We start from the raw sequence: 15,190 nt of genomic DNA, 5'->3' as shown, positions 1-15,190 counted from the left end.
GACCCAGCAATCCCACTGCTGGGCATACACCCTGAGGAAACCACAATTGAGAGAGACATGTACCCCAGTGTTCATCGCAGCACTGTTTACAATAGCAAGGACATGGAAACAACCTAAATTAGTCCATCGGCAGGTGAACGGATAAGAGGGTTGTGGTACATATACAATGGAATATTACTCAGCTATTAAAAAGAACACATTTGAATCAGGTCTAATGAGGTGGATGAAACTGGAGCCTATTATACAAAGTGAAGTAAGTCAGAAAGAAAAACACCAATACAGTATATTAACACATATATATGAAATTTAGAAAGATGGTAACAATGACCCTATATGCAAGACAGCAAAAGAGACACAGATATAAAGAACAGACTTTTGGACTCTGTGAGAGAAGGCGAGGGTAGGATGATTTGAGAGAATAGCATTGAAACATATATATTACCATATGTGAAATAGATGACCAGTCCAAGTTCGATGCATAAAGTAGGGCACTCAAAGCCAGTGCACGGGGACAACCCAGAAGGATGGGATGGGCAGGAAGGTGGGAGGGGTTCAGGACGGGGGGACACATGTACGCCCATGGCTGATTCATGTCAATGTATGGCAAAAATCACCACGGTATTGTAAAGTAATTAGATTCCAATTAAAATAAATAAATATAAAAAAAAAGAATTGAAGGCATATAACAACATGATCTGTTTTAGGAATGACAAATTAGTATTGTATTCAAAAAAAGAGGAAGTATGAGTTGTTCAGGGATGGGAGAAGAAGCTAGGCAAGTCATGAATATTGTTTAATACTTTGTAAAATTTGGTGGTGATGTTTGTAGGAAGGTGGACAGAAGCATAGACCTAAAGGCTTACCCATTCTGTCTGTTGAATTTGACGCAGCTGTGTTCAGGAATAATTTCTTGATGCAAGTCCTATTCGGTTTGTTTCTCATTTTTAACCATCTTCAGCTGGGCCTTAATTGTGGCTATCTCCCAATCCTCTCAAGATCACCAAAAAAGTTCTCTTCGTTGATCATTTTCTTTGAAAGATGTCACAAGTGTTTTTTATAGCCAATAGAGTTCTAAGAACAAATCCAGTTTAAAGCAATTTGGAAATTTCCAAGAAAATTATTCCTGGTTGAATTGATAACTAAGTTTTATATCTGAATCTAGACAGTCTGGTTCATTTCGCTTTGACTTGAGAAAGGGTATTTTAATATTCTGTGTTCTAACTAAGCAATGCTTTATACTTGTTGTTGAAACACTTTTTGAATTTTGGTTATGTATTTATATAATATCTATTTGTAGTCAGTTATTTTAAGGTGATAAATCTTTCCAGCAATAATATGGCTTTTATATGGCTTTAAATTTTTTCTTGGTTTAAGCTAGGTGTATGTCTGGCCCTTTGTTCCCATAAGAGTCAGATTATTTTATGGAAAATGTCATTATAATTATGCTATCAAAATACATATTTCTTTACTTTGATAGTTTTGCCTTACCTTTCTTAGAAATTAATCAAGATATTTAATTGCTTATCTATGTGCAGGTTAGTTGATTTATTAACTATTATATTGAATAGGCAAAACAACTTTTTGCTCTTATATATTCTTGAATTATTATAGTTCAGAAACTGAAAAGAATGGTTTAATGCATTGTAAGTGAGGCAGAACTTTTTATTTATTGTATATTGAAAGGGGAAAAAACTCTTCTCAGAGATAAGGAGAAGGGAAAGAAATTGAGATGCTCTTTTATAAATAGCATTTTTAGTTTTTAAATTAATTTATTTTAATTGGAGGATAATTACTTTACAATATTGTGATGGTTTTTGCCATCTACATCAACATGAATTGGCCATGGGCATAGATATGTCCCCCATCCTGAACCCCCTCCCACCTCCCTACCCACCCTGTCCCTCTGGGTTATCCCAGATCACTGGCTTTGGGTGCCCTGCTTCTTGCATGGAACTTGCGCTCATCATCTACTCTACATATGGTAATGTACTTGTTTTAATGCTATTCTCTCAAATCATCCCACTCTTGCCTCCTCCCACGGAGTCCAAAAGTCTGTTGTTTACATCTGTGTCTCCTTTGCTGTCCTACATGTGGGATCGTCATTACCGTCTTTCTAAATTCCATATATATGTGTTAATATACAGTATTTGTCTTTCTGTTTCTGACTTACTTTACTCTTCATGATAGGCTCCAGTTTCATCCACCTCATTAGAAATGACTCAAATGTGTTCCTTTTTACAGCTGAGTAATATTCCATTGTGTGTGTGTACTACAACTCCCTTATTTATTCATCTGCAAGTGGATGTCTAGGTTGCTTCTATGTCCTACCTTATAAATAGCTTTTTAAAATAAGTGTTACTGTGTATCTCTGGTCAGGAAACACAGTGTTTTCATAGGGTAAAATAAGGGACAGATGACCTAGAGTGTGTCATTGCCCATTCTTTGACACAGTCCAGATGGTGTAAATTTTGCTTCAATTTTTAGAAGAGTATTAGCAACATCCCTTCCTTGTTCTTGCAACAATTTTGTCAACACATGACAGCTTCCATATTTCTCGTATTCTCTGCTCCAGCTGTTACTTAGACAGTAGCTTCTTTTCACTTTAATTTTTTTTTAATAATTTTTCTTAGTTGGAGAAACTGGCTAAATTATATTAAATAGCTTCTCTTTTAGATTTCTTCTGTTATCCTATAATAGGGTCTTCCACATCTTAAATTGTGTATTTTACTTTAAAATTTTTCATTTAAGTTTTTTGCTTGAAATTAGTTTTGATGACTTTATATAAAATGTCACTGATGAAACCATGCATCTCAGATGGAACTTGAACCCACAGGCCAAGATGAAAATCCAGCCAGAACCCATACTGGGAATTGACCCCACGGTCTTTTAATTGAGATCACACCTGATCTCAGGACTTAATGAGACTCAGGTTCTTGATGTCTCATTGCAGAAAGAATTTAGAGAGAGACAAAGTGATAGGTAAGAAGTGGATTTATTTAGAGAGAAACACCCTCTACAGACAGAGTGTGGGCCGTCTCAGAAGATGAGAGGCCCTGAAATATGATGTGGTTAGTTTTTATGGGCTGGGTAATTTCATAGGCTAGGATGTGGGAAGATTAGTCCAACTATTTAGGGAAAAGGGATGGAGATTTCTAGGAATTGCACGATGCCCACTTTCTGACCTTTTATGGTTCACCTCAGAACTGTCATGGCACTGGTAGGTGTGTCATTTAGCATGCTACTGTATTGCCATGAGCGTGTAAGAGGCCCAAGCTCCACTGGAAGTCAAATATTCCACCATCTTTGGCCTGGTTGCTGCTGCTGCTGCTAAGTCGCTTCAGTCGTGTCCGACTCTGTGTGACCCCATAGACGGCAGCCCACCAGGCTCTCATGTCCCTGGGATTCTCCAGGCAAGAACACTGGAGTGGGTTGCCATTTCCTTCTCCAGTGCATGAAAGTGAAAAAATAAAGTGAAGTCGCTCAGTTGTGTCCGACTCTTCGCGACCCCATGGACTGCAGCCTACCAGGCTCCTCCGTCCATGGGATTTTCCAGGCTAGAGTACTGGAGTGGGTTGGCCTGGTTGGTTCTAACCAATTTTTGTCTTGTCCTATGGGTGTATCATTCTTTGAAAGGCAGTGCACTGCCCCCTTCCCTCCTGTTACACTGAGGCAATTGTTTATATTTTCATATTATTTCATCTCTAATGAGGAATCTGGGAGTGGAAGTGGGGATCTCTCTAGTGTTATTATCAGGAGTGGTTGTCATCTCTGAGCAACTGATTTGCTTTCATCTTATGCTAGAGTTTTCACTTGTCTCAGTTAACCCAATTTATCCTTCTAAAAAACTTTTGTGTTTTTTATTCACCTTATTTCATCTATCATTAGACTGTTTTCCTGATTTTTTAAAAAAAATTCAGATTAATTGAGTTATGATCAGCAAACATTGTAAAATAACCATCATGGTGACCCAACACATATATCTTTTCCTGATTTTTAAGAACAGAAACTTATTTCTGCAATACCTCCAGCGGATTTAATCTTCTTTACTTTCTTCTCTGTTCTTGGTTATGGCAGAGAAAAATTGTGGGCCATTCTTATGTTATGAGAGTTTTGTCAGGGCAACAGTTTAAGAGAACAAAATGGATTATGAAGTTGGCTATGAGTGATTCCCTTGCTGAATTTTTTAAATGTTTTTCTTAATTCAATCAATGATAGCAGGCCTTCTACTTAAAAAAAGGTAGTATTTTAAAGGTTTGGAAATTGGACTTTTGAAATTCAGAATCAATTTTCCCCTAGAAACAATATTGTAAGTAGGGATAATAAAATCATGGTAATTCACAGCAGCCTGGCCCATAATATAAACTGTAATAAAAACAAATGAAATTATAAATAATATAGTGAAAACTTATATTTCTTTTGTATACAAGTACTTGTGAAAAACCTGCTAGAGACTTGTACAAATTTTGGGTAGATATTTCAGATACTTTCAAGCACTTTTGAGGTTGATGATACTATGTCTGTCAAATCTAATTTAATTTTTAAAATATCAAGTAAAACAGAAGCTACTTTTAAATACATTTCTTGAGATTTCTAGAGAGCCATATTTGTACGTTCTATAAAAATAGTCATTGAAGTAGGATCAACAGTTGGACTCCCTTATCTTTATAAAAGTTACTAGTGCTGTTAAAGTATAGTTTAAGAAATGTTACTTTTACTAAGCATCATTTGTAATATATTACTATAAAATACTAAAGTGGATACTTAATACAGTATCTGAATATGTTAATTCTAAAGTGGTATATTCTCTCAACTATAGTGTAAACTAAAATTATTGATATATAACATATAATCTGTAGGTAGTTTCCACCCTATGTATAGCACTTATACATGATATAAGATAGCCATGGCAATTTAATTTATCCCATCTTGAAATACTATACACTTGTATAATTGTTTTAGTCTGTTTTTGATTTCAATAATATATTTTAGCCACATTAGGCATTTAATACCTTTGCAACTAGCCAATAGGAACTTACTGACATTTTGCCAGAAAAATAGTAATATACACATATGCACACAATATACACACACACACTTAAATGTTTCATAATAATATGTATTATTTGCAGGGGCAAGTGTAATAAAAGGGATAGGAAGGGAAGAAATACTGTGGTGAGAACTATGAAACCATTCAAATGACACTTGTGCACTCCTTTTTCCCCTTTCTCTCATTTCTTTGTTACTTCTAAGGGACCTAAGGATAAGGACAGTTGGAGTGAAGATGATAGGAAATGGGGGAGAAAATTCAGCAAGCCAGTTGAGTAGTATGTGTGTGTATGAATGGTAGGCAGGGAGAACAGAGGCAGCTAGATCCCTACTCATTTCTCCAGTTACTTACATTTCAGAAAATACCCCTTAAAGTTGAAAATTTGTGTCTATATTATTAATCCATCTACTCTGCAAGCAAAGAGAACTTGATTAGTTTAGAGAGTACTTTTTCTCAATAGTACAGTCCAATCCATGGTTGCTGGCTGGCCACAACAGTGTTGGGGTTCTTTAGAATGCTCTGAAAGGAGTTAATATAAAGTTAGCTTATTGTTTGGATGTTTGTAAGTTTGATATTTTAATTTATGAAATTTGTTGTTGTTCAGTCACTCAGTCTTGTCCGACTCTGCGACCCCATGGACTGCAGCACTCCAGGTTTCCTGTCTTCACTATCTCCTGGAGTTTGCTCAAACTCATGTCCATTGAGTCGGTAATGCCATCCACCATCTCATCCTCTGTTGCCACCTTCTCCTCCTGCCCTCAATCTTTCCCAGCATCAGGGTCTTTTCCAATGAATTGGCTCTTTGCATCAGGTGGCCAAAGTATTGGAACTTCAGCATCATTCCTTCCAACTTTTTCTTTATTCTGAATGTATCATGCTTTTAATGCTAATAACTAAAACCAATAAGAAAGGCAATTGCTTGTATATAATTTATGACAGTACTTTACAAGGCTAATCCATCAAACATATACATGTTATTTTAGTTTAGATCAGTGACTTTTTTTACAGAGTTAAACTAGTACTTCTGTCCAAGTTTGATGCATGAAAACAGGGCACTCAAAGCTGGTGCACTGGGACAGCCCTGAGGGATGGGATGGGGAGGCAGGTGCGGGTGGGTTCAGGATGGGGGACACATGTACACCCATGGCTGATTCATGTCAATGTATGGCAAAACCACTACAATATTGTAAAGTAATTAGCCTCCAGTTAAAATAAATAAATAAATTTAAAAAATGTTAACACTTCAAAAAAAAAAAAAAAAGAGTACTTCCAACTGTCTATTTTCTGATTTCTAGGGAATAATAAAAAGCATGGTTCACATGCATTGTAACATTTAAGTTCTTCCAGCAATCAATTTGTTTTCATTGCAACTCTTTAATTGCTGTTTGTCTAGGGGATAGTGATCCTAGAAGAATGTCGACTTCCAAAAGACATATTGAAAAAGCAAGTACAATTTGCAGACCATCCAGCTTCCTTAAACACTTCTGGGACTCCCCAGATTCCTCAAGAGAGTCAAGATCCTTTACCAGAACAAGATTTCGAAATGTCACCAAGTAGCCCTACACTACTTCTTCGCAATATAGAAAAACAGGTAATGTGAGGTATGAGTGGACTTTGAGTGGATTTTGTAAACTGTTCTACTTAAATATGTTTCTTAAGAATATCAATTTCTTAAGACATTGATTATTGAAGTTGGTCATTTGACATTAAGTACAATTAAAATATTTAGTATATCTAGTCTAATAGTGATATAATTAAAGTTATTTAAATATAATATGTCAAGCATTGGCACATAGCAATAGGGTGATCAACTCATTATACTAGGGTTGGAAAATCTTGTTTTCTAACAAAATTGCTCATCATTAAACTTTTTTCATGGGGAAAGAACTGGGATACCACTTAATAGATCTGAGTGGGGTATTTGATTGACTTACTGATAGACGATTTTAGTGAAAGATAACATTGGAATATGGATTATTTCATTAAAAAGTGATTGTGGAAATAGTCTTAATAGATCTTTGATAAATTATTTTGATTCCAAAACTTTTTCTGGTATTTAAATCCTCTTATGAATAACTCATAAATATTCAAAATAAAAAATTTTGTCTTGGGAGATGGATATATACCAACATAATTAGCAGTGGTTTTCTCTGTGAAATATTATTACAGGTTATTTTTCTTTTCATTTTTGAAACCTCTTCATACTTTCCCTTTTTTCTGTAATGAACTATAGTAGACTACATGTGTAATGAAAAAGGTGTCACTCTTTTGTAGAAATGTACTGTTTCCATTGATATGGCTTATGCATATTAATTGTTATATGTGATTGTTTTGAGAATAATTAATATTTATTATATATTACAAATACATTACATGTAAATTTGGGATAAGAATGAATGAAAATTTGGGGTATCTGAAAAAACTGGTATATTCAAATTAGGAAAAAATTTGAGAAGGAAGCCTAAGCTTGAATTCTAGCTCTATTTATTTTCCTTTTAAATTTATTTTTAATTTGAGGATAATTGCTTTATAATATTGTGTTGATTTCTGTCATACAACATGAATCAGCCATAAGTGTGTGTGTGTGTATGTGTGTATATATATATATCTCCCCTTTCTCTTGAACCTCTTTCCCACCCGTCCCATCCCGTCCCTTGTAGGTTGTCACAGAGCACCAGGTTGTCCTAGCTCCACATCATACCAATTTTATAATCCTTGATTGAGCTGCTTAATCTATCTTTTCTTCAGCTTCCTCATCTGTAATTGATTTTAATAATAGTAGTATCAGTAGTTTTTAATATTATCTACTTTGCAGGTTAGTCGTAAAGATAGCAATATTCTATGTTTAGTGCTTAATATAGTGCCTGGCATATAGTTGGCACTTAATAAATTATAGCTATGAGTTTGTTTTTATTAATTTGGCTACCTCAAAGGAGATATTTTATAGATGGTATCAGCTGAATTTTTAGAATTTTTAGTGTTTTAGAAGATAGGATGAGTAGACAAAGGAACTGAGCAAAAACGGATATGGAAAAAGAGGAGCACTTAAAAATGTAGATTTATTTATAATAAATGGAAAAATTAGTAATGGTATAAATTGTCTTTATAGAGTAAAATATGTACTAAAACAAACATTTACTTGTTTCATGAGAGGTTAAACTTTAATAGGCACTAAAGGTCTGAGATTTAACCATATTTCTTGTAGCAACAGTAAAAGGTTTACTATTTTCTTGCAGAGTGCACAGTTGACTGAAATCATCAACAGTTTGATTGCTCCTCTCAACTTGTCCCCTACATCATCACCCCTCTCTTCTAAATCGTGTAGCCATAAATGTCTGGCTAACGGCATTTCCAGGAGGTAGGTGTCAGTGAGTTAGTTTTACTTCTCGGTTTGGCTTTGCTTATTTTATTTTGTTTTGATCTTTTAAGTACTGTAACTTCTTTTTTTTTCTTAAGCATTATTAGAGTACAATCAATAAACCATGGATGCATTTTTAGATAACATCAAACTTTTATAACTAAGGGAACTGTAAACCTGAGAATGAGGAAGAAAGCTTTCCGGGAAGTTTTGTAATGTTTCTTAAAAAGAAAAACAGTGATATGATGTGCTTCAGTAGTACTGCCATATTTAATATGCCTTCCATTTTGTACATTTTATAGTCTTCAGCTCCATACTGCCGTTGCAATTCATTTTAGTAAAAGATCCTATATATAGTTTGGGCATGGAAGGCTGATTGGTAGATACCATCCATAAAATTGAGCTTAAGTTTTACTCATTTTGTAAATGAGTCATTCTGTAGCTCAGCTTTTGTAAGATAAATTTTTTACTAAATGTAGTTAATATAGTAATTCCTACAATCCTTAGCAATTTATTATGTCATGTTAGCAAAAAATATAGATACTATGAATCCTCTTTTGGGAACATCATTTGTTTCCTTTATTTTGCTTACTTTTCTCTTTTAAGCTTTCATTTTAAAGATAAATTACAATTAAAAAGCTACTAGAATATTATTTTGTGCATCTCATTTTTTTCAAATAAAATTGTAATGTGGGCTTCTTTGCCTTAAGTACCATAAAGAATTAAGTGTAATTTAGTACTGGAAATATTTGTATTAATAATTATATATGGTTTATTATTAAATTAAAAATAACAAGAAAGGAAAATTTATACCACAATGAAAATTATGCTAAGTAGCTATCAGATTCTTAATGAGACTAGTGGATGTAAACTAAGTCTTAAAAATGCTGTTATTTTTATTTCTAATTTATTGTTTTGAAAGTAATTTTTAATACTTTTACAGTTTTGTTTGTGCAGGCTCATTTTTACATTATTCTATTATGGAAACAGTAATTCTGTTGGTTTTACTTTTATTTTTGTTGACTTTATATTCAATCCTGGTATCACTGATGATTCTCCTGAAAGTAAAGATTCTAATATGTTCTAATAGATAATTATAATATCTTCATTTATGAGGACGTTTCCTCATTAAAAAAGTCATAATTATAAGTTGAGCCACTAAGCACCATCAAATTGTGATTTGGGGCTAAGTCAATTTTAGATTATATTTTGTTTACCTAAGTAGGCCTTATGCTATTATACTCACGTGGGTGTGGTATGTATGTGTATGTGTGTACTAATTTTCATCTTAATGTACTTGCATATATTTTTGATCATTTATTCACAAAGTATTTATTGCTTAACTGTTGCTGTATGCCCTATAGTTAAAGTCCTAGGAACACAATGATTAAGAAGACAAAATCTTCACTTGTAAATAGCTTAAACAGTTTAGTAGGTTAAACATGTAATTGTTTAAAATACCATATAATAATAGTGGAATTGTGTGGAGTTGTTTGAATATTTGGTTTTAATAGCTGTCATAGTTGAAAAACGTACCTCATAAAAATATACAAATCCAAATGAAAGAAATGTAACATTGGCTGTGTTTACCAAATCATGATACTTTTTCAGTCCTATCTTTATATAGTCAAAGGTCCTTATTGAAATCAGTTAGTAATTGCCATCTTTCTTGATGTTAAGTAGTTGTTCCTACAAACTAATTTGAAAGATTATTTCTGAAAGTTTGTAACAGGTTGAAAACCTAAAATTATTTGATAGATTTAAGAGCAGATAAAATTTTGCTCTCCAGCATTTTGAAGTGTGCTGATATATATGTTTTAATTAATTTTATTTTCACTAATGTGTTTATTTTTGACAACAATGAACACTTTTTTCCAAATATTTTATACATGAATTTTTTGCACTTATTTTCACATTTCCTATCAAAATGTTCTTTTCCCTTGAAGGAAAGATTGTAATAGTTATTTTCTAACATTTGCTAGAAAATGTAACACAGCTCCCTTTCATCAACTCAGAGAAGATGAGAGAATTTAGAATGTTGAGTTTTTTAAATGCCTAATTTATCTTTAATAAGTCTTGTTACCAGATAACAGTAAACTGCTATATGAAACAAATGATTTGGGGAATACTCCAGATCTCATAAAAAATTTTTGTAAAAATTCTATTTATGATAGTATATACTATAATATATTAACCAGGAACATAGAAACTAGAATATATTACAGATAAGAAAATAATAACACCGAAAGAAAATTTTGAGGATATGTTGTCATTGTGTTAGATACCAAAGAGAGGTACTAAAAAATATCTCTTGGTTTTATCAGTTGAGACTTTAGCAAGAATATGTAGTGTGGCATGACAGAAATAAGAGTTGATTATGAATGGAATGGGAGGTGAAATAGAGAGGAGTCCAGACTGTATTTTCAAGGGTGCTGACTGTAAAGGCTGAAATAAAATGAATACACAAAGTCAAGGAAGGTGTTTTTGTTTTTAAGATGGAAGAAATGTAAGCATCTTTATTAAAATAAAGAGAAGAGAAAGAGCCGCAGATGGGAAATGTAGAGGTACATACCACAAAATTATGGAGGAACCTTATGGCAGGAGAAAGTAATGTAAAATAATTTAACAGATTATTTTACATTGCTCATATTTAACAGTATTATCAAAGCTTTTAAAAATTAATCAAATATATAATTTCACATTATAGTAATATATGGAAAAGTTTTAATAAGAGATATTGATATTGAAGCAATGTAAAATTTATTTTTTGTGGAGCTTCTGACTCTGGGAGTAAAATGTCAAATGAAAGTGAAAGTCGCATGTTCGACTCTTTACAACCCCAAGGAATTCTCCAGGCCAGAATACTGGAGTGAGTAGCCTTTCCCTTCACCAGGGGATCTTCCCAATCCAGGGATCGAACCCAGGTCTCCCGCATTGCAGGCGATTCTTTACCAGCTAAGCCACAAGGGAAGCCCATGTCAAGTGAGGCCTAGTTTTATTTCTTATATCTTTCTGTTTTTCCAATATTCTTGTTATTTTTTTCCTTTATATGTAGTTTAATAGGAACAAAACATCTTTTAAACTCAGAGATTTTCAAAAGTAAGGGCTTGCCCTGTTTAATGTTATTCAAATCACAAAGTACTTACTATTCACTTTATGTATTAAAGTAAATGTGAAGGTAAGAAAATTCATTTGAGTAAGAATTTAAAAATTCTGGTAAAGTGTACATACCATAAAATTTACCATTTAATCATTTTTAAGTTTTAGGAGCATTAAGTAATCCACGTTTTTGTCAATAGTCTCCATCATCCATCTCCAGAACTTTTTCATCTTCCTAAACTAAAACTCTATCTATTAAATAATACCTCCACATTCTTCCTTCTTCCTGGTTCTTAGCAACCGCCATTCTATTTTATATCTCTATGAGGCTGACTATGCTAGGTATTTTATATAAATGTAGTTTTTGTCCTTTTGTGATTGCCTTGCTTCACTTTGCATAATGTTGTCAAGGTTCATCCATATTGTAGCATATGTCATCATTCTCTTTTTAAGGGAATAAAATTCTACTTTATGTATGAACATTGTTTTAAACTTTAAATCAGTTTATTGACATAGTAACACAACACACTTGCCTCTCTGACACCCCCATGCCCCTCACCCAGCATATTGATAGATGTCTCCCGCTTCCTCCTCCCTGAAACAGGCTATTCAGTGAAACAGGGTAGGCCACTTCTACGTCCCCAGTGTCACGCCTAAGCTCTGTGGAGCAAGGTCTCAGGCACTGCTCAGAACCTGTTAGAGAGAGAGCGGGCAGTTAGGCCTGTACTCAGCCAGGCAGTCATCCAGTCTCTAAGAACAGATTCCCCTACAACACTCAGGCTCTGAGTTGCTGTTTTGTTTACCCATTGATCTTTGGATGAATATTTGGGTTGCTTCCACCTTTTGGCTAGTGTGAATAATGCTTCTGTGAACAGGGCTATACAAATATCTGTTGAGGTCCCAGCGTTTTATTATTTGCATATGTACCCAGAAGGGGAATTGGTGGATTGAATAACAGGTTTATTTTTCAATTGTTTACATTGTAAATGAGAAATTATTGAATGCTGTTAACAACATTTCTAAACCACAAGTTAAAAAAATAAGCAAGAGCCCAGAAAAGTAAACAAGGCACAGCAGTCTACTTTGTCTGAGACCAAATTTTGACAAAATATCAAGTTGAGGATTTGGTAGCTTTGTGTGGAAAGAGAGAAAGCTAGATCCAGAAAAATCGAGTGAAGTTTTAATAGCTTGGGTTAGAGGATGATAAATCAGAGCCCATGGCCTTGCCTATATATATATATGTATGTATATTGTTTTGTATACATATATATATTGTAAATATATTTTTTATATGTAAATAAATGTATATATATTATTTTTCATATTCTTTGCTGCATATCAGAAGCACAACATTGAGCATAGCACCAAGGAAAATAGCAAACCTGCTTTGAAATAATGTGAACATTATAGGGATTTGACATGGATTTTCAGTCCAAATTTCCATCTGTGAGTCATCAAGGAATCCCTAGTTTAAAATGATTTTAGAATGGATGACACTACAAAATAGGTGCAAAGTCAAATGCAGATTCTCTCTAGGGGAAGGTACCTTCTTTCTTCAGTCAGTTCAGTTCAGTCACTCAGTCGTGTCCCAATTCTTTGTGACCTCATGGACTGCAGCAAGCAAGGCCTCCCTGTCCATCACCAACTCCTGGAGTTTACTCAAACTCATGTCCATTGAGTCGGTGATGCCATCCAATCATCTCATCCTCTGTCATCTCCTTCTCCCGCCTTCAGTGTTTCCCAGCATCAGGGTCATTTCCAGTGAGTCAGTTCTTCACATCAGGTGGCCAAAGTATTGGAATTTCAGCTTCAGCATCAGTCTTTCCAGTGAATATTCAGGACTGATTTCCTTTAGGATGGACTGGTTGGATCTCCTTGCAGTCCAAGGGATTCTCAACAGTCTTCAACACTACAGCTCAAAAGCATCAATTCTTCAGTGCTCAGCTTTCTTTATAGTCCACCTCTCACATCCATACATAACTACAGGAAAAACCATAGCTTTGACTAGATGGTCCTTTGTTGGCAAAGTAATATCTCTGCTTTTTAATATGCTGTCTACATTGGTCATCGGAGAAAGCAATGGCACCCCAGTCCAGTACTCTGCCTGGAAAATCCCATGGATGGAGGAGCCTGGTAGGCTGCAGTCCATGGAGTCGCCAAGAGTTGGACACGACTGAGTGACTTCATTTTCACTTTTCACTTTCATGCATTGGAGAAGGAAATGGCAACCCACTCCAGTGTTCTTGCCTGGAGAATCCCAGGGACGGGAGAGCCTGGTGGGCTGCCGTCTATGGGGTCGCACAGAGTCAGACGCGACTGAAGCGATGCACCAGCAGCAGCAGCTACATTGGTCATAACTTTCCTTCAAAGGAGCAAGAATCTTTTAATTTCACGGCTGTAGTCACCATCTGCAGTGATTTTGGAGCCCCCAAAATAAAGTCTGTCACTGTTTCCCTATCTATTTGCCATGAAGTGATGAGACCAGATGCCATGATATTAGTTTTCCGAATGTTGAGCTTTAAGCTAACTTTTTCACTCATCTCTTTCATTTTCATCAAGAGGCTCTTTAGTTCTTCTTCACTTTCTGCCATAAGGGTGGTGTCATCTGCATATCTGAGGTTATTGATATTTCTCCCTGCAATCTTGATTCCAGCTTGTGCTTCATCCAGCCCAGCGTTTCTCATGATGTACTCTGCATAGAAGTTAAATAAGCAGGGTGACAATATACAGCCTTGATGTACTCCTTTTCCTATTTGGAACCATTCTGTTGTTCCATGTCCAGTTCTAACTGTTGTTTCCTACCTGCATACAGATTTCTCAAGAGGCAGGTCAGGTGGTCTGGTATTCCCATCTCTTTCAGAATTTTCCACAGTTTGTTGTGGTTCACACAGTCAAAGGCTTTGGCATAGTCAATAAAACAGAAGTAGATTTTTTCAGGAACTCACTTGCTTTTTTGATGATCCAGGAGATGTTGGCAATTTGATCTCTGGTTTCTCTGCCTTTTCTAAATCCAGCTTAATCATCTGTACCCTCACGGTTCACATACTGTTGAAACCTGGCTTGGAGAATTTTGAGCATTACTTTACTAGCGTGTGAGATGAGTGCAATTGTGTGGTACTTTGAGCATTCTTTGGCATTGCCTTTCTTTGGGATTAGAATGAAAACTGACCTTTCCAGTCCTTTGGCCACTGCTGAGTTTTCCAAATTTGCTGGTGTATTGAGTGCAGCACTTTCACAGCATCATCTTTTAGGATTTGAAATAGCTTAACTGGAATTCCATCTCCACTATCTTTGTTTGTAGTGATGCTTTCTAAGACCCACTTGACTTCACATTCCAGGATGTCTGGCTCTAGGTGAGTGATCCCACCATCATGATTATCAGGATCGTGAAAATTTGTTTATAGTTCTTTTGTGTATTCTTGCCGCCTCTTCTGCTTCTGTTAGGTCCATACCATTTCTGTCCTTTATCGAGCCCATCTTTGCATGAAATGTTCCCTTGGTATCTCTAATTTTCTTGAAGAGATCTCTAGTCTTTCTCATTCTATTGTTTTCCTCTATTTCTTTTCATTGATCACTAAGGAACACTTTCTTATCTCTGCTTGGTATTCTTTGGAGCTCTGCATTCAAATGGGTATATCTTTCCTTTTCTCCTTTGCCTTTTGCTTCTCTTCTACTCACAGCTATTT

At 35.0% G+C, this 15,190-nt stretch overlaps 1 protein-coding gene across 10 annotated transcripts in view; it reads left to right on the top strand.

The window, feature by feature from the left end:
- The window catches only part of KANSL1L (KAT8 regulatory NSL complex subunit 1 like), a 125,375-nt gene that overhangs the window by 52,524 nt on the left and 57,661 nt on the right, over positions 1 to 15,190 (top strand). For all 10 annotated transcript variants that reach the window (XM_061383708.1, XM_061383713.1, XM_061383742.1 and 7 more), the window contains 2 exons: positions 6,441 to 6,638; positions 8,284 to 8,405. In XM_061383708.1, coding sequence (XP_061239692.1) covers positions 6,441 to 6,638; positions 8,284 to 8,405 — 320 coding nt within the window. The remainder of the gene's footprint in view (positions 1 to 6,440; positions 6,639 to 8,283; positions 8,406 to 15,190) is intronic.

The sequence above is a fragment of the Bos javanicus genome, chromosome 2 (genome assembly GCF_032452875.1).
Source record: "Bos javanicus breed banteng chromosome 2, ARS-OSU_banteng_1.0, whole genome shotgun sequence".
Classification (NCBI taxonomy): Eukaryota; Metazoa; Chordata; class Mammalia; order Artiodactyla; family Bovidae; genus Bos; species Bos javanicus.
Note: the sequence above shows the minus strand (reverse complement) of the source record. Positions and strands in the feature narration are given on the sequence as shown.